General features: G+C 30.7%; 1 protein-coding gene across 2 annotated transcripts in view; it reads right to left on the bottom strand.

Moving 5' to 3' along the window:
• Positions 1–21,306, bottom strand: part of LOC127707704 (telomere length regulation protein TEL2 homolog) — a 51,491-nt gene that overhangs the window by 11,279 nt on the left and 18,906 nt on the right. For both annotated transcript variants that reach the window (XM_052212389.1, XM_052212388.1), the window contains exons 8-14: positions 17,428–17,564; positions 16,920–16,999; positions 16,535–16,648; positions 15,565–15,653; positions 13,956–14,047; positions 12,583–12,699; positions 11,661–11,732 (exon numbers count right to left, since the gene is read on the bottom strand). In XM_052212389.1, the coding sequence (XP_052068349.1) occupies positions 11,661–11,732; positions 12,583–12,699; positions 13,956–14,047; positions 15,565–15,653; positions 16,535–16,648; positions 16,920–16,999; positions 17,428–17,564 (701 nt within the window). The remainder of the gene's footprint in view (positions 1–11,660; positions 11,733–12,582; positions 12,700–13,955; positions 14,048–15,564; positions 15,654–16,534; positions 16,649–16,919; positions 17,000–17,427; positions 17,565–21,306) is intronic.

Here is a 21,306-nt window from a genome sequence, read left to right as displayed (position 1 = left end):
TAATTAACAAAAGTGCTTTTAATTTGTATTGTTCAAAAGTAAACATTAACAAAGAAATTGGTCACATTTTGATTTCATTCCTAGCAATACAAGGAAATTTCATAAGAAATGTTTAATCTCTTTGAAAGGTCTTTAATCCAACCATCCCTATTCATGTTTAATAGGAATTGGAAATCAGATAATATTTTGATTCATTTCCTTTCCTCCATCAAGATGTCCTGTCATTTCTTCTTTTAAAGTAAATTTTTTTAATTGATTGAAAAAAGCTTGTTTGTCATGATTTCTCAGATCTCAGCAAGTGTTATACATTCAACTTGCAGTATTTCATAAATTGAGTCTCCAAGGAGTCTGAATAATTCATCTGGATAATTTGGTTGGAAAGAAATGTAACAACATTAACATGACTTATTTCTTAAATGAGATGTTTAAAGTAGGACATTAAAGGGATATAAAAAAAATACTGGCAACTATATAAACAAAAAATTGTGCAAGTTTTGAAAATTTCAAGATTTTAAGATGAAAAGAATTTCACTGGTTATGCTGTGCCACCTCTGTCACAAAGTTTGCCAAAAGAAAAATATTAAAGCAATACTGAAAACTGGGATTTTTCACTGCTATCATGTTTGCTCTTATTTTGTACTGAGTGTGAAAATTGTACATACAAATAAAACATTCAACAAAAAGATTAATGCAAGATTTAAAAAAATAACAAAAGATGAGTAATGAAATTCATCAATAATATTAGCTCATAAATGAAATGAGCATTAGCTACAAGTGAGACAAAAAATTAAAATAGGATTTTTTTCTTTCAAACATTAATAAAAGTTGAATATAGCAATTAAAGTTGGTTAAGGAAGTTTGCTGATCTCATTTTTGACTATTCAGAATACTTTGGGTTTCTCCATGTAGTGCCATTAAAAATTTTGCCCGCTAACCACTATCTTTCTTTTCATAATTTTATTACATATTGTTTAAAAAGCCCTTTTTTAAAAATCTTATAAAATCCTTGTTATTTTTCAGTTTTTGAAAGAAAAATGTCCTATGTTAGATGTTTGAAAAATCTAGAGATAATAATTTGCCGCCAAATTTTCAATGGCTTAAATATCAAAAACCAGGACACAGACCTTTCATTTTATACTGCTTTTTTAGTTCCGTTATTTATATAATATCAATTTATAACAGTCTTTAAAAAGCTTACTATTTTGAAACAAAGGAGCAAACATTCTTTAAGTTTGAACTAGCAATTTCAAATAACTTAAAGAAGTCAAAAATGGGACTTTCCATAGAGGTTTAATGGAAAACTATGTGCAACCAATGCCACCATGATTTCAACCCAAACAACATTGAACAAGGATCACTTGTAAAGGCTCTCCAAATCATCAATCCTGAAAAGTTTCACACAAATTTACCATCAAGTTTCAGAGAAAAAGATTCTTTAATTTGACCAATGCAAATCAAGTATTGAATCTAATGGCCAAGTTTTTAATTTGATCAGACCCAAATGGTGATTTATTGTAAAGAATCTCTCATACATAATTCAGGTAGAGGAATTGTCCTTTATTCTTTCATTTTGGCTTTACAGACTTATTGATGAAGGTTATTATTATACTGTTGTGGTTTCAATCAGTGATTCTGTTAGGTTATTTTTTTTTTTTGGTGGGGGGGGGGGGGGGGGGAGATGAGCACCAATTTGCTAATTTTTAAATTGAAACAAGATTTAAATGATTGTTTTAATTTTTTTTACATTGCAATTGTGTACAAATACATTCAGCATATTTCTCACGATTGTATTTATGACATTACTGTATAAAATCTATTCTGTAGCATTGCTAACGTTTATAGATGGCATGATTTCATATTAGCAGGTTAAGTACTTTGAGTATGTCATCGATAATTAGTGGAGATAACAGGAAAACTGGAAACCCTGGTTAATTAAGATCAGAGAAGAATGTACCTGCAACATGCAGGGTTCAAGCTCACAACCTCAGAATTGACATGTTTGTGATTGCTGTAAATGAACTACTTAGGCCACTTGGCCACCAAAGGCTCCTAAATATTAATCCAAGGACAATAGCTACTAATAGCTCTTTTATAAATTGATCTGTTATTATTATACTGTGTTTTATATCAAATGTTTTAAAGAGGTGAGACTCTAATTAATAAAGTATTTGTTTGATTGTTTGTTTGTTTACTAAAATGTGTGATCAATATCTTTCATTAATTGTCCCGATAAACCAACTCACAAAGATTTTAGATCCCAATGAATCTTTATCATACCCGAACCAATTGTCCCTATATCGTACTTGAACAGGTTCCAGTAGTGTATAAGAGTACATAATTCCAATGGGAAAATGTTTAAGGAGTAAATAGGTTAAGAGTCGGTTCTGAAAAAAACCGACATATTGGCATGTTATGAAGTAAAGTAAATACATGTGTGACTCTCTAATCGTTACTTTTATATTTGTTGCTTTTTTAGTTGTTTTTTTTAGCTTTATATGAATCTGATGAGTCAATCCCTGTTTTTACAGTTAGTTCTTAGATAATAGAATGCCTATGATGTGCCCATTCTGAAATTACTCTTGGAGAATGTGCTCTATAATGCACAGTACACAAGCCCAGACATTCAAAATGAACTGATAAACTTATATATTTACTTGCAAATTAAAGATACAATTATTAAAAAGGTACAGGAGATAACTTTGGAACTTGACATATTGTAAGGACACACTTCTATTGTTTGAATCTGTATGTCGACCTAAAGAAGACTTTTAATTTTGTTGTATTGTTGGCTTGTTGTGTCATTATCGTATACCCCATATCCATCTCCTTTTATTCGTAAAGAATTCAAAATCTTGGAAGTTCACTGAAAGGATTCGATTTGAAAAAGTGATAAATGTTTTTGAGAGCATTTATGTATTTATCTGAACATTTAAAATGACGTAGGTACCAGTAATAAACTAATAATTCTGTAGTATAAGTTAGTGTAAGGCATATTAACCTTATTATGATGAAATGAAATAAAACAACCGCTATTATCTTAAATAGATTTTTCTTGTTCAAATTGCAAAACTTTGATAGCTCCTGTAGTATAAGTTAGTGTAAGGCATAGTAACCTAATTATAATAAAATGAAATAAAACAGCCATCTTGGTTGGCAAGCAGCATCACTGGACACATGTTTTAAACTATAAATCCCAATGATGATTGTGGGCTAGTAGTATCAGAGTATCAGAGGAGAAAATATTGGTAAAAGTTAACGGATGATGACAATGACAGAAGATGGATGCCAAATGATGAGAAAAGCTTAAAAGAATTATTCATTGACATATAAAGGCAATATCAATTGACAATTTTAGTAATGACCATATCTTGTCTTGCTGATCAATATAAAAGGAGAAGATTTGAATTAAAATAATGGATAACAACAGACACCAAGTGATGGCGATAGTTCAAATGGATCTTATGTTCAAGATCGCCTTAAAACTAGTAACTCAAGTTATAGTAAATGGCTAATGTCACAGACTTTGCATACAACTGCCATATGTTAAATAAATGACTTTTTTCAAAATAAATGTACATTTGAATAGAAAGCATTTAAAATCAGTGAAATTCATTCTTAAAATCATCTAAAGCCAATGCATAGATTTTCTTGAAAAATAATATGTTGCTGCTACATTAATAAAAGAACAGAGTTCCAATGTCACCTGTGTTGCACAAATTTTTTCTATCCAAGGGCAATAACTAAAAAAAGTACTTTTTTTGGTTCTTTAAAACAATTTATAAATAACTTATTGAAATGAAGGCCTCAGAGCAAATGCAATGCGATTTCCTTTATAACTAATTTTTCCAAGGGGCACAACTCATTAAAAATATTTGATCAGCACTTATTTTAGAAAGTGTCAAAGACGTTGCTGATATAAACCTAAGACATAAATTTCATAAAATTCTGGCAAGAATTGTACACATGAGAGCGCTAACAATACAATTTTCCATATAAATCAATATTTCCAAGGGACATAACTCTTTTAAAAATAATTGATCGGCACCAATTTTCAATTTGTCTGAGAAATTGATGATATAAACCTATAATATAAATTTTATAGAAATCTGGCAAGAATTGTACACATGAGAGTGCTAAAAATGCAATTTTCCATATAATCTACATTTCCAAGGGGCAAAACTCTTTTAAAAATAATTGATCAGCACCAATTTTCAATTTGTCTGAGAAATTGATGATATAAACCTATAATATAAATTTTATAAAAATCTGGCAAGAATTGTACACATGAGAGTGCTAAAAATGCAATTTTCAATAAAATCAATATTTCCAAGGGGCAAAACTCTTTTAAAAATAACTGATCATCACTGATTTTCGAACTCATCAAAAACACTGATGATATAAACCTATCGTATAAATTTCATAAAAATCTGGCAAGAATTGTACACATAAGAGCACTCATAAGGCAATTTTCCATATAATTAATATTTCCAAGAGCATAACTCTTCTAATAAACAGCTGTGCCATGAGCGCATGATACGCCCATCGTCTTGTGTGTGAATTTTTATGCAATAATCATAAATAGTTTCTGACATACGGCGCGACATGCGAAAACCCCCCTTTTTTTTTACAAAAAACTCGATATCTCTAAAATAAAATTTTGAATCAAAACCAAAAAGTATACAGATCTTTAGATTAATATAACTAAGAAGTGTGTAAAATTTTAAGCAATCATCATAAACCGTTTTTGAGATAAGGCACGACATGTGAAAACCCCCTTTTTTTTAACAAAAAACTCAATATCTCTAAAATAAAATTTTGAATCACAACCAAAAAGTATACAGATCTTGAGATTAATATAACTAAGAAGTGTGTAAAATTTCATCAATCATCATAAATCGTTTTTGAGATATGGCGCGACATGTTTAAACCCCCCTTTTAAAAAAAAAAAAAAATCAATATCTCTAAAATAAAATTTTGAATCAAAACCAAAAAGAATACAGATCTTAAGATTAATATAACTAAGAAGTGTGTAAAATTTTAAGCAATAATCATAAATCGTTTTTGAGATACAGCGCGACATGTGAAAAACCCCTCCCCCTTTTTTTTACAAATACTCAATAACTCAAAAATAAAAATTTTGAATCATCACCAAAAAGTATACAGATCTTAAGATTAATATAACTAAGAAGTGTGTAAAGTTTTAATCAATAATCATAAATTGTTTTTGAGATATGGCGCGACATGTGAAAAAAAACACACACCTGTTTTAGTTACTAAGTCCCGTAACTCAAAAAGTTTTAATCTTATTTTCACCAAAAAGTATAAAGATCGTTTGACCATCATAAGAAACAACTATATTAAGTTTCATGAAATTTGGATAAGTCGTTCTCAAGTTACGGTGCAACATGTTTACGCCTGACAGACAGACGACATTTGTATACCATAATAAGTCCCGTCAAAATTTTGACGGGCGTATAAAAATAATTGATCAGCACTGATTTTTGAACTCATCAAAGACATTGCTGATATAAACCTATGATATAAGTTTTAAAAAAAATCTGGCAAGAATTGTACACATGAGAGTACTAATGATGCAATTTTCCATATAATTAATGTTTCTAAGGGGCATAACTCTTTAAAAAAATAATTCATCTGCACTGATTTTCAAACTCGTCAAAGACAATGCTGATATAAACCTATGAAATAAGTTTCATAAAAATATGGCAAGAACTGCACACCTGAGAGCGCTAACAAGACCAGAGGGACAGACGCCCGGTATTTCAATGTCCCTCGCAACGGGACAATTATGAGATATGCATAGGGTCATCCGCTTCTTTTGATAAATTAACCAATATGTTACCGTTTTGGTAATGAAAAATGTTAAAAATGCAAAGTTTCATGGCTTTATAATGGGATTATGTTACTTATTTTGACATTTTTTGGTACCTTTTCAACAGGAATACCACTGTGAATGATGTATACCCAAAAAACAAAGTCTTGACCCCATATTATTTTTACATCAATCAAAACTAAAATTTATCTGGCAAAATACGTTGTATATCCATTTTTATGAAAAATCTATGTACTTGGTGTAAAGAATGGAGTTTTAAAAGTTAATTTCGACAAAGCTTTTGATAAAGATCTGCAAATGTTGAACTATTCTAAGGATTTTCGTGGAAAAATATTAAGCCATTTCATACGTATTACATTTAAATGAATTCTTTTTTCATTTCCAGTTAGAATTCAATATGTCAAAGTTGTATGCAAAATTTTACCAAAATAAATGGCATAGCCAATTTACTGTTCCTTGACCACAACTATCATCGTATTGATCTATTGGGTTAAGCCACTTGCAACTGATTTTTACAGTTTGCTCTTATGTTAGTCTGTTACACATCTGTCCCAAGTTTAATAAATCTATTATCATTTTAACTAGACTATGGGACATTGAGAGCTTGGTAAAGACACTTGACTGTGAGTGTTGTTTGCAGACAGTATGTTGACTTTGAGATACCTGTTAACAATTCTTGTGGTCAAATTTGGTCCAGACCAGCCTGGTGGTGTTTGAGAATATTTGTTTATCATGATGGACAACAAAAGATTGTTTTTCATTACAAAGTCAGTTTAAAACCAGTTTAACCTGCCAATTGTTTACAGGTCTATCCCAAGAAAGAAGCCTGGGCAATGGCTGTTTTGTTATATCCTAATGTTATTTCATCATTTACAAAATGTGAGACTCAGGACCATTACAGTCTGACATTTGGAAAAGACACTTGTCTATTGTTGAAGAATGCATGTTGTCTTCTAGACAATTTTGTTTTGTTTTTGTTTTGTTGGGTTGCTGTCTCATTTATGTATACGCAATGTCTCCTCTTATTCAATAAAAATATATGTCACTAAAGTCTTAAAGAAACAATAAATTGTATCAATCATATGACAGCTTATATCATATATATGTGTGACCATGACCAACTTAAAAATTGCAAGTTTTCATTTCATTTAAAAAATAAAATAGCGATGAAAATAAAAAAAATTCTACCTTTTAATAGCATCAGTAACAATTCATAAGAGGTAACAAGTTATCTACAATTATTATCACAGTAAATAGCACTAAAGGAGTTCAAAGTTCATTTGAATCTATAAATTGTCATTCTTATTGTTTATAACACTGCAAGGGTACGTAAATCAGTTGTACCATTCTTCTTTTTAAAACTTTCTCTCAATTTTAAAAGTTTTTTGACAACAGAATTTTTCCTTTCAACACAAACTTTTTCATTGTTGGAAGTGACAACAGGTTTCTTGAATATTATATCATCTGCACCACCTTTTGTTCTACAGCTCTGCATATTGACTCTTGTGCTACTACGAGGAATTGATTTGGTTGAATTGTACAGTGGGTTTTCTAAGCACAAACCATCAGCATATATTTCATTCTTGTGTGTGGATTTCCCTGTTATCATAGATATTCCTTTAATAGTCTCATTTGGAAGTAGATTTGGTCTGGAAGCCATCTTGAGAGACCTGACAGTGACCTTTGACATCTGTCTAGATGAATGGGATGGCCTGTTTGACCTTTTCTTCACAGTTCTCAAGTAAGATTCCTCTAAAGGCACATCAGTTGAGGAATGTTGAAGAGACCATGTAAACACACTTTCAGTATTGGTATTTGTAACAGTTGTTTCCTTTTTGTTCGATACACTTGCTGAAATTGGCTTTATCTGGATATCTTTAATCTTGACAACGGGTGAAAAAGATTGCTTTCCTTTTCTCTCGGGAAACGGTTTGTACAGCAATGTTGATGAAGCTTTTGGAATAGACACTCCTCTGCATATTGGTTTACATCTCTTTGGAACAGTTGGTTCTTCAATCATGGTGGAAGAGGCCAAAGGATTTGACCCTTGACCCATGGATGATCCAAATGATTTTTTCTTCTCTTGGTTTCCATTAACAAAATTCCCAGCAATAAACGAAGTAGAAAACTGTAATGAATCGTCTAGATTGTAAACATCTTCATCCTCACATCCTTCCACCTCCCTCTCAAAAAAGACAGTTTCATCCTCATCATCAGATAGCTCAGTATCAGTAGACATTGGAGAGTGTTCTGCATCACTGCATCCATCAGACTGAAGCTGGTCTCTATATGATGTGGAGTCATTTAAAGTGTTGATAAGCAGGCATTTCTGGATGTCTAAATCTGTTAATCCATTAGGTGTCAGCATAAAAGTTGGGGTCATGGGGTCAACTGCTACAACATTTTTATTTGGTGTTTCAGGAAACTGTGATTGGTTTATTCCAGCAGTGGACAGGATATCTTTGAATTGTTGTCGTAACTCTTCAAAATCTGTTAAGAATTCCTGTTCTTGTCTTTTGATAGCAAGCTGAATAAGTATAAAAAAGAAAAATTTAAAATTTATTGAAATTATGAATTTCATATGGCTATATTTGATATATATTTAACTGATTGTTTAAAACAGAAAATTTTTAGGTCATGTTTTGATTTAATTCCAAGTCTTATAATACAAATTTTACATTAAAGAAATCTTTAAAAAGAAATAAAAAAAATCCATTATATAACTTACCATATTGGCTTCTAACATCTGATAATGTTCATTTTGGAAGTTGTTCTGCACATCTGCATCTTTCAAAGTCCAATCTTAAAAGAAAAGAAGATAATATATAATATAAAACATTCAGGTTTAAAAAAAAAGTTAAATAAATTCAAAATGTTCTGCTATTCTCTGCCTGGTGAATTATCAAAATTATGAAAATTGTAATTAATTTATTTCAAAATGAATTTGAAAGAAAATCTATCATCATTCTTGTCAATAAAGAACGAAAACAACAATACAATGAACAACTGCTATTAAAGTCAGAAATAAAACTCACCATTTAAATCATTTAAGTACTTCATGATTATATCTTCTACTGCTTTTAAACTTCTTCAGAAATAAAAATCTTTAATTGTAGGTAGTAAATATGTAAAACTTGTAGATTATCAGATAAAGAGATAAAATTGCAATTGATGACAAATGTAGATTTAAGATAACATTTATACCTAGGCTATACAACTGTGTGAAAATTACTTACAAGTAATTATTACACATTACAAATTAATTAGTACTTAATGCAGTCATCAAGTACTTGTTAATTGTATTTCTTTGGGTTAAATTAACAAGTACTTAATTTAATGAATCAAGTACTTGTCATTTGTACCTTAGGCCAAATGTTATTAAATTTTCTGTTAATTAATAATTCTGCTGGTGTTGATTAGCTATAATAAAGTTGTAATAATTTTTTTGACAGAATATAACTATTATGTAATTAAATGGTTAATTAATAAACATGTTTTATCAATTGTAATTGTTTAAATGCAAATATCACCATATGAATTACAAGAACTGAAAATGTATTGTATTTCAGTGATTCATTTATTTCCACTCTTTCAGAATGATCTTGTAAAAAACATTAACTACATGTACCTATCAATTTTTGGGAAAATATTTGTATTTTACTCATCATTACAATTGTCCGTCTTTTATTGCATAACTGACATAACGGATAGAAAAAAATTGAAGTTCAGTATGGCTATAATCCTACTCAAAATGCATGAAAGTAAAATTAATCAAGGACTCAACCTTTTAATGAAACTATGCAATTTTCTGAAATTATGAAATATTTCAGTTACCAAAAATTGAAATTTACAAAATAGCAGAAAATTAAACACTGATTCCGCACAGTCAAACCTAAATTGTCAATTATCCAGTAATTGTCTATGGTAATTTCAAAATTAATTGAAAGGTAGGCCAACAGCAGATATGTGCATATATTTTAATAAAGATATGTAGACTTTCAAATTATGAAAAATATATCAAAATACACATGTTTATATTTGAATGCCCCGCCATCACCGAAGGGGGGCATTAAGTACTACCCTAGTCTGTCTGTACCTCCGTACATAAGTCCCAAAATTGGTTTCCGTTCTCTAACTTTAGTTTGCCTCAACCAAATGTTATGAAACTTACACACAATGTGTATTACCACAAAACACAGACCGAGTTCGAATTTGGGTGGTGTCACTTCTACGGTTCAGGAGTTATGCCCTTTATATATGGAAAAATTGCTGAATTTTTCGTTTCCGTTCTCCAACTTTAGTTTGCCTCAACCAAATGTTATAAAACTTATACACAATGCTCATTACCACAAAACTCAAATCAAGTTCAAATTTGGGTGGCGTCACTTTTACCGTTCTCGAGCTATGCCTTTTTATAACTTCATATGCAAGAGGGGGCATCATCTGTGTCCCATGGACACATTCTCCATTTATTTTATTTAATGTTATGTGTCATCAAATTTTAAATACTGGTATGTCAATTCATATATTTAGTTTATAGTATTAAATAGTTTATATCATTGTGTGCATAAAGAACAAGGTAGAAGTAAGTTAAGTGAATTCTCTTAAAATCTTTTTTATAATATCACCTATGTTTGACTGCCTTACTTAAAGGAAACTTAATACAAATGTACATATAAACCTTTGCAATACACCACAAATAAAACTGCAGAGTTATACTTGATTGCACTTGTTGAAAGCACAATTCTTTTTAACTTTCCGAAATTAAATTTTAATGCACTTAATTAATTGCATCAGCATTTTGTTTGTTATTTTCACCTGGTAAACACTGAATATTTACAGCTTTTTATTGTTGTTTTCACAATCGGTGAAATTTTCATAATTGAGCTAAACAAACCTTTTTTTCATATCACAAACTGTTATATTGTGATGTCAAATTTAATGTTCTGCTCAACTTTTGACTTCTTGAGAAAAAAATAATAGGAATAACAAGTACCTGTGAGGATGTTTAAAAAGGAACTGACTGTATACATTTAAAACTTTTGCTTATTTATCCTAAAATGCTTGCACAACTTTAAAATTATTCAAACTTCCATATTTTGACTTAAATAATTTATCGTCTATTCAATTTATTTTGTTCGGTATTTAGTGTAGTATCTAAGATACATAGGAAATTAAACAACAACAAAAAAGGAGACTACACCCAAATGCAATGAATCCCCTTTGGAACACACCTCTGAACACATTGGATAAAGATTCCCCTGTACCTCCACCTTTTCAATAGGGCCAAAAGAAAGGTCAATAATATTAAAACTCCTATAGTATCTATAACCATTCATTAAACAATTACATGCCCCAAAAATCAGTTCAAACCTGCTATGAACTCTAGCATCTGTCTTGTTATTATTAAAATAAATAGCTAAATTTTTTACCAAAAAAGCCATAAAACCATGTGATCTAGGGTATCAACAACCAATTTGAAACTACATGCACCACTGAAAAGAACATCTTAATGTAGTTCCAATTGACAAAGTGGCTTCAGAGAAGACGATTTTTTCCAAGTGAATGGCTGATAGAAGGTAGAAGAACAAAAGATGACAATCTCTAAGTGAAGGAAATAGCTATCAATACCCTTTGGATTAGATAAGCTGAAATTTAAAACATATTTGGTATCTCAATGAATCATATATGTAACCAAGCTTTCGTTAAAGAATTGGAGAGTTGGAGTTTAGGCCTCAAATGATATAAATGATAATTGACTGCAGATGAAGGACATAATGACAGTTGAGATATTGGATAAGAACTTTACCTCTAATATATCCATTCTCTGTCTAAGATTATAGTTTCTGTCATAGAACTCTGCTGTCAGATAGTCAGCAACCTGAAAACAAAATATAAAAAATCAAAGAATATCTCCATCTTATATATTAATTTCAATGTAACTAATTTTAATGAACCATGGGTATATGAGAAAGCAAAAAATAGTAAGGAGCTTGAAGGTTGAACAGAAATTATTCATAAAATACAAATTTGTCTTTCTAAGAAGTTAAAATAATGGTATAACATGAATCTGCTGGCTGTTTGTTTCCAAAATCATATTCTTGCAAAGGGACTGACTTTTTCACTAATTGGTGCAAATTAAGAAATATGAGCTGTAAACTTGCACTGAATCAGTGAAAAAGACCACATAATTCCTGTTTTATGTATAAATCAATCAAGCTTTGCATAGCTTAGCATATATTGTTAAATTTTAAATTCAAATATGCTGTAAATTTAGAAATTATTGAGATTTTTTAAGAATGGACAACAATGCAAGATTAAATATTGCGATTTCAGGAAAATTTGCATACAGATATATGTATCAGAATGCAATTTCTTATTATTGCAATATGCACCCAGTAACATTATTTACATTAATAAAAACCTTGCTATAATTTCTAATATAAATACAACATCTTAATTTTCAGGAACTCTACCATAACCTTAAGTTCTGGTGTAACAACAATGAGAGAGGGAGTAAGAGGGGTAAATTTATGGAACCTAATTTTACCAGTATGAGAACACTGACTGTAAGTTTGAATCTTTTAACCCAATGACGACAGGAGAGGGACCAGATACTTTTTTACCTATGCATGTTAGCAGCTGGGTGAAGCTGCTATATAAACTTTAAAAGTCAGTTTGGCATATCCTGATGTGAAACAGTGGAGTTAATTCATGGGGTACAATGTTACCTGTATTGGAACACAGACTGTAAGTGACACCATAGCTTTAAATCTCTGTTGTGTATATCCAGGTATAGCATACTTATCTCCCAAGTGTAACAGAACTTTTGTAAATTCAGTAGCTATCTGTAAAACATATAGTTTGGTCTTATATTTCCTTTTTGAATTTCTATTAATATGATAAGATTACGAATAATTATAGAATATTCATTCAAACAAACAATAACAAAAATGTCATAACATAATGCCAGAAATTACACCATAACAGAATGCCAGGAATAACACCATAGCAGAATGCCAGAAATGACACATAACAGAATGCCAGGAATGACACCATAACAGAATGCCAGAAATGACACTATAACATAATGCCAGAAATGACACCATAAAAAATGCCAGGAATGACACCATAATAGAATGCCAGGAATGACACCATAATAGAATACCAGGAATGGCACCATAACAGAATGCCAGGAATGGCACATAACTGAATGCCAGGAATTACACCACAACAAAATGTCAGGAATGACACCATAACAGAATGCCAGGAATGACACCATAACAGAATGTCAGGAATAACACCATAACAGAATGCCAGGAAAGGCACCATAATAGAATGCCAGGAATTACACCACAACAAAATGTCAGGAATGACACCATAACAGAATGCCAGGAATGACACCATAACAGAATGCCAATGCAAGGAATGACACCATATCAGAATGCCAGGAATGAACCTCAGATGGAAGAAAAACAATGTTTCTTTTCCATCTTTTTGTTTTAATGATATCGTCTTCATATTTGTAACTTCCTGTGATTGAAGCCATTAATAATCAGATAGGAATATGAGAATTCCAATGTTATTTCGAATTGTATTTTAATGGATAGTTACTGTTTATTTCTTTATTGTTTCCTTCTTTCTTGAAAACACTTTATGCTTGAAATTACTATATTCTATCACAATTTCCTCAACAATGATCTGCTATTTTTCCATAAAAATCCACTTTTTGCTATTACAACTGTTTTCTTAACTAACTGACAAATATTATGGCCAATGCTACACAACCAGAAATATTTTAGTTCTTTGGACGGGCAATATGATTTTGTTACGGTAAAAAAAGCTTAACAAGACGTTTTTCCTTCAAACAAACTGCTTTCTCTATTGTAAGGTTTTCATTTCCATAAAACCAAGGAGATGGTTGTTAAATAATAAGCCTATTAAAAGTGCTCTTGTAAACATTTCATTGGCAAAGTGTAAACAAGTTAGTAAAAAGTTAAATAGATAATCACTATTTTGTTCAGTGTTAATTGCAATACAACTTGTTTTTCATTCTAGAGAGTTCAAAACCTATATACTTGTGAATTTTAATGATATTTTGTACCTCCTCTAAGCCGTCTGGATGTTTCCTGATCAACCCCTCAGCGCACTTGAGACATATCTCTGTTCTCTCTGGTTCATCATTAGATATCAGCCCTAGAAAAAAAACAAAAAAAATGCTCATGTGTTGAAATTCCAAAAGGGAACATACTTGACCATACACTTGTGTAGTACATACCATTTTTAAGACATTTCAACCACTGGCCTTCTTCAGTTCTTCTGTTTTCTTTTAAACTTCATGGTAGACCAGTCCCCTTTCACAAAGCAGTTTTACCATAATCAAGTTTGTTAAAACATAGGCAATTTAAGTTCTCACTTTTTTGCAAAAAGGTCTACTGTCCCAAATAAATTATCAAAATTTAAATTAAACAACAATGACAGTGTTGTTCCTTTTGTATTTTATTTGTTTTGCAATATCATTCAGAATTTTGTATCATATGTAGTTATCTTTACCCTAAATAATCTCTACTCTTTCAGAATATGTTTTTGCTGTATTGCCATCAAAAAAATTAAATACAAAATTTACAATTTGTAACATCAATAATCAAAACATGGAAGTGCTGGAAAGGCAGTTTCTGTATAATCAAAGTTTTTATGAATTCCAGTTTTTTCTCTTAATTTCATAGGTGAATTCATCAGTTGTGTATAAAATACTACAGATTACTCCCAGAATAAAAATTCATATGGAAGAAATTTTCTGTTTATTTACATAATTGATGAAAAAGAATTATGTTTTTTTCAAGTAGTAAGTTAGCTTTCATTTAAACATGTTAGAATAGATATACTTGTTTTAAGGAGAGACCACTCTAGAAATTTCCTGTTTTTATAGTAGAGAAAATTGGATAAAGGTGAATGTACCCTGAAGTGCTACTTTTTCCAAAGACAAGGTAAAAAATCTTTTAGATTCATACATTCTTTTGACTATTTGAAAAATGTATGCAGTATGCTCACATGGGTTTACATTGTCATACATTGCATCACCTAATTTTGTTTTTTTTCATGTTTGGAGAGGTCACATTTATCATTTTCTTATGCCATGAGAATGAGGTAAATGTTAGGTGAACCGTGACAGATGAACATGTACACCTTACTATCATACCATACACAAAATACAGTTGACCTATTGTTTATTGTATCTGAAAAACAGACCTGATAAAGTAAACTTAACCTTGATCACTGATCAATAAAATGAAGTCGAGTTTAGGTGAACCTTGTCTGGCAGACATGAAAACCTTGCAAGGATCCCTTATACCAAATATTATATTTTGCCATTTACTATTATTTAGTGAGAAACTATACATTATTTTTTCAGCAGTTGCTGAACCATGAAATTGAGGTCAAAGACAATGGACATTTGACAAAGGAAACTTCCTAACATAAGGAATCTGATACAAAGTATGAAGCATCAAGGTCTTCTACCTTTTTAAATAAAAAGCTTTATACAAATAGTTATGCCCTTGCCACCACTGCCGGATTAGCTTCCCTATTTCTCAAATTCTGGAACTTGTATTGTTTTTTGCAAAAGAGGTGGTTTGGTTAGACTGATATTAACAGATTGGTTCCTATTAACTTTGTTACTTTATTGGGAAAGAACAATAAAATGTTTTTCATACCTTCCATACAATCTCTAATATATTTTGGTTCTTTGACCTGTGTAACTTTTACATCATTTGACATATCATATGGCACTAAATCATCATCACTACAAATATAGCTAATTTAATATAAATCACAAGTAATTTTTGTTATATCAAAGTTATAATTAATTGTGTTTAAATTACCTTGAAATTCAAGAATAAATACTATTACCAAGTAAATAGCATTGCAATCATTCTATATACAATTGTATACTTATGTTTGAAGGAGATCAATAGCCAACTGTATATTGTTACAAACTGTATAGATTTATGAATACTTAATTTCTCTTGAAAGGATGTGAATTATTGTGAAATACTTGTAAACCTAATCATTTATTAATATATATAATACAAATTGTAACCATATTAGAGCCATCTAGAGTTTTAACATTTTGTATATCCAATTATCTTTTGTTGAAGACCTTATGGTGACCTCTAGCTGCCTTTTGGTTTTATGTATCATTGGGTTGTTGTGTCATTGATGTGTGTCCCACATCTACTTTTATTTATATTATGTTTTTCTAGTTATCATATAAATTATTAATAAAAAGAATGAAAGGAGGTTGAAACAAAACAAAATACTGAAACTATAATCTCTAATGTAGTAGATACAGATGATAACTTTCAGCTATCTTCATTTGCTATTTCCCACAACCATACCAGATTAACAATTATTTAGTTCATACACCTGTCTTCTGTATATATATACTGTGAATGCATTTATTTTCGTAGGGACTAATTTCGTGGATTGAGGAAAAATTATATTTTCATGGATATTGGATCGTGGTTATCCCAATGTCTGCTTACAAGCCTATGGAAAATATATACTTTGTTGAAAACTTAAATTCGTGGTTGACATAAACCAACGAAATCAGCGAAAATTGGTACCCAACATATAATAATGAATCTACAGTAAGTGATTAAAATTAACCAAGCACATTTTTACCTATCTAAATCAGAATCTACATTTGTTCTAGTTTCCATCTGTTTAGCTGTTTTATGGTCTGTGTCCATCATTTTAGTTTCTGCTTTTTGCTCTAACTGTATTGCTTCAAATTTTCTTGAAAACAAAAAATATTTTCTTAAAAAATAAACAATCAAGCTTCCAGTTAAAACAATGTTTGTTTAAAATTTTAAATCACATTATCCTTTTTGATATATTTTCCACTTTTAAATTTTTTGGATCAGTTTTAAATAAGCCAGTCCTTTCATCCCAACAGTATAAATAAAAGAACAATAATATCTTAAATCCCTTTTACAGTTAATTTATTTAGGATCATGTTGTGAAACAAAAGTATGTGACCATGCATAATAAAATGACAAGCCTTTACTTTTGTAACTGTTCTAAACCAGGATCAGAAGGGGGTATCATCAGATCCAATAATGCCACAGTCTCTTTATCTTTCTCATACTGAAAAGAACAGAGAGAAATATATATGTTAAAATAACATGTTTTTATAGATTCCTTTTTACCCTATTAAAAAAGTTCATCCATTTATTGACCAATAAAATATGATTTTGGCATTTGAAGTTTCTCAATACTTTTTTCAAAACATTAAAATTCAGACCAATGAAGGCTGCATGATCTCTCAAATAAAATGTGTAAAAAAGTGTAGAGGACAATCAAGTGTTCTGCATAAGTCAGATCTGTCTTGATCTTTACAAATTCTCAAGGTGGTCACTGATGACCTTAGCACAACCATCAGGATAGAGAACAGGTATAAATTGCAATTCCTTTGACATATAGGTATTTCAAAAGTAATTCCTTGGTTTTTGTCTCATGTACATCCAAGTTCAAATAAGTGTGTTCTACCAAACCCTCCTATGAACAATATTTACCTCAAACTTCAGTTTAGGACCATTAGGATCTATAACTGAAGCTAAAGTTTCTGCTAAAACCATTCCTTGTTTTCTGATCTTGTGTTCTGAGTTTCCTATGTGGGCTTGTACACCAGGCATGATAAGTCTTATCAATTCTAAAAATTGTTTTAAATTCATTCAATAAAATACACAAAATATACTAAAGATCCTTTTCTACAATTTGGAAATAAGCACTTTAAATTATCAATTAATTTTAAAAAGTGCAAAACTGTATATTTCTTAAGTCTAGTTTCAATGAAACTATGACAAAAGTAAATCTGATACATTATCAATATAGCTATTAAAGACAAGAAAAACTAGATACTATACTTTGTAAATATCTGACAATACATGTATACATTATCCTTATTATTAAGACACAATTAAAACTAACAGTCAACAGACTGCATGAATGTCATATATTCTAAAACCTTTTCCTTCAACTATTCCATTTTTTATTATCTTTCTTATAATTTTTATTACAAACTATGTGTGTAACACTGGTTTGATTCCGCCAGTGTACTTTATCCGGAGGAAGAAAATCCCCAGTGATTTTTATCCACCAACAAAAATTCACTAGGTTTTTCTATCCGGGTCCAGTGTAAAACATCCACCAGTCATTATAAGGTTCTAAAAAGGGTTTTTTGAAGGGGAAACATATATAAAATGTGGCTTTATAGTTTTTAGTGTATTTGAAACTTGCATAAATGATTTATGTAAAAAGTGGAGAGTTTTCATCCAAGGAATGTTCACACTAGTGTTTTTAAACAAGGAATGATTACACTAGTGATTTTGTACCGGAATGATTGCACTAGTTATTTTATACTGGGATTAATTACACTAGTGCTTTAGATCCATACATTGATGAAGTGATTAGTACTCATTTTCAACACACGATAATACAATAATGCTTATTAAAGAATAAGATTTAAATAATTTTTCTATGCAAATCTTTAAAATCATATGCTTTTAAATTGTCACTAATTGTAATATTTATATTTATTGGATTGTCGAAATTGTTCTGTGTATTTGCTTTTCGGTCGACTTCTATAATTGAAACTTTATGTAAGAACAAATCTGCTCTTTAAATTTGGTTTATATCAAGTTCAATGTCCTGATCATTGATAAATTATTTTGAGTTATAAAAACATCCTCCTCATCATCATCAATATTATTTATAATTACTAGATTGACTCAGGTTAATTAAACTAGTTCCTTGAAAATCATTTAAATTTTAACCCATTTATTTATGTAAACAATAAACTGGTATAATATAAACAAAACAACTATATCAAGATCGACGCTTTCACACTATTTACATCCAATATTCTCTAGTGAAAAACAGTTACCCGAAATATATACACGGCGGAATGAAAGTACGCTTACAATTGTACCCTCTTTTGCTATTTCAGCTTAAAGTTTTAACTATCAGACCATGTATCTGGGAAAACTTTTATTCAGCATGACCACTGACAGAAAACAAAAAAATCAATTTGACAATAATACCATTATATTTTGTATCTTCTACATTTTCATAAATATAAATAAAATGCTTCGCTGGGGCGCAGCTTGATACGACCGCAGAGGTCGAACCCTGAACAGTTGGGGCAAGTATGGACACAACATTCAAGCTTGATACAGCTCTGAATTTGGATTGTTATTAAATATTTGACACAGCATAGGTTTCTGACACAGAAAGAATGTGGTCTAAGAACTTGAATTTTTTTAATTTACCTATTATGGTCCAATGTCCAAAATCAAAATACATGGTTAGATTCAGCATATCAAAGAACCCCATATATTCAATTTTTGTTAAAATCAAACAAAGTTTAATTTTGGACCCCAACTTGGACAAACTTGAAAACTGGGCCCATAATCAAAAATCTAAACACATGTTTAGATTCAGCATATCAAAGAACCCCAAGAATTCAATTTTTGCTAAAATCAAACTAAGTTTAATTTTGGACCCTTTGGACCTTAATGTAGACCAATTTAAATAAAATGCTCCGCAGGGCGCAGCTTGATACGACCGCAGAGGTCGAACCCTGAACAGTTGGGGCAAGTATGGACACAACATTCAAGCTTGATACAGCTTTGCATTTGGATTGTGATTAAATATTTGACACAGCATAGGTTTCTGACACAGAATGAATGTGGTCTAAGAACTTAAAAATTTTAAATTGGACATTCACCTATTACGGTCCAATATCCAAAATCTAAATATATGTTTAGATTCAGCATATCAAAGAACCCCAAGAATTCAATTTTTGATGAAATCAAACAAAGTTTAATTTTGGACCCTTTTGACCTCAATGTGGACAAAGTTGATAACGGGGCCCAAAAATCAAAAATCTAAATACATGGTTAGATTCAGCATATCAAAGAACCCCATATATTCAATTTTTGTTGAAATCAAACAAAGTTTAATTTTGGACCCCGATTTGGACCAACTTGAAAACTGGACCCATAATCAAAAATCTAAATACATGTTTAGATTCAGCATATCAAAGAACCCAAAGAATTCAATTTTTGTTAAAATCAAAATAAGTTTAATTTTGGACCCTTTGGACCTTAATGTAGACCAATTTGAAAACAGAACCAAAAATTAAGAATCTAAATACACGGTTAGATTCGGCATATCAAAGAACCCCAATAATTCAATTATTGATGAAATCAAACAAAGTTTAATTTTGGACCCTTTGGACCTCAATGTGGACCAATTTAAAAACGGGGCCTAAAATCCAAAAACTAAATACATGGTTAGATTCAGCATATTAAAGAACCCCAAGAATTCAAGAATAAAACCCCATTGAAATTGGTCAAGAAATAAGCAATTTATACGAAGTATCTTCTTTTGCACAATACTGTGCAATTAAATATTTCTTGCTATTGCGCAATACTGTACAATTGACAATTTCTTGCTATTGCGCAATATTGTGCTATTGGATATTTCTTGCTATTGCGCAATACTGTGCAATTGAAGATTTCTTGCTATTGCGCAATACTGTGCAATTGAAGATTTCTTGCTATTGTGCAATACTGTGCAATTGAAAATTTCTTGCTATTGCACAATACTTGTTTGGTGTGTATCTCCTACAATATCATTATTATTTGCTTTTGAATATAAATCAGAAATAACCAACTCAAAATGGAAAATTTTAAAAGAAAAAAAAAAGGAAAAAAAGAAAAAAAAGGAAAAAAAAAAAATCCCCCCCCCAAATTTTTTGAACCCCCTTATGATTCATCACCCCCAAACTCAATCCCAGCCTTCCCTTTGTGGTATGGTACCTTGCAGTACAATTTCAGAGAGATCCATACACTTGAACACAAGTTATTGTCTGGAAACTAGAAAAATGCTTGTTTTTTGCCCCTTTTTGACCCCTAATTCCTAAAATATTGAGGCAATTACCCCCACCATCAATCCCAGCCTTCCCTTTGTGGTATGGTACCTTGCAGTACAATTTCAGAGAGATCCATACACTTGAACACAAGTTATTGTCTGGAAACTAGAAAAATGCTTATTTTTGGCCCCTTTTTGGCCCCCAATTCCTAAACGTTTCGGCAATTAGCCCCAAACTCAATTCCAGCTTTCCCTTTGTGATATGGAACCTTGTAGTACAATTTCAGAAAGATCCATACACTTACACACAAGTTATTGTCATGAAACTAGAAAAATGCTTGTTTTTTTCACCTTTTTTGGCCCCTAATTCCTAAAATTTTGAAGCAATTACCCCCAAAATCAATCCCAGCATTCCTTTTGTGATATGGAACCTTGTGGTACAATGTCAGAGAGATCCATACACTAACACACAAGTTATGTCTGGAAGTTACAAAAATGCTTATTTTTGGCCCCTTTTT

Source organism: Mytilus californianus, unplaced genomic scaffold (assembly GCF_021869535.1).
Source record: "Mytilus californianus isolate M0D057914Y unplaced genomic scaffold, xbMytCali1.0.p SCAF_7, whole genome shotgun sequence".
Classification (NCBI taxonomy): Eukaryota; Metazoa; Mollusca; class Bivalvia; order Mytilida; family Mytilidae; genus Mytilus; species Mytilus californianus.
The sequence above is the reverse complement of the archived record's forward strand: the minus strand, read 5'-3'. Positions and strand labels throughout refer to the sequence as shown.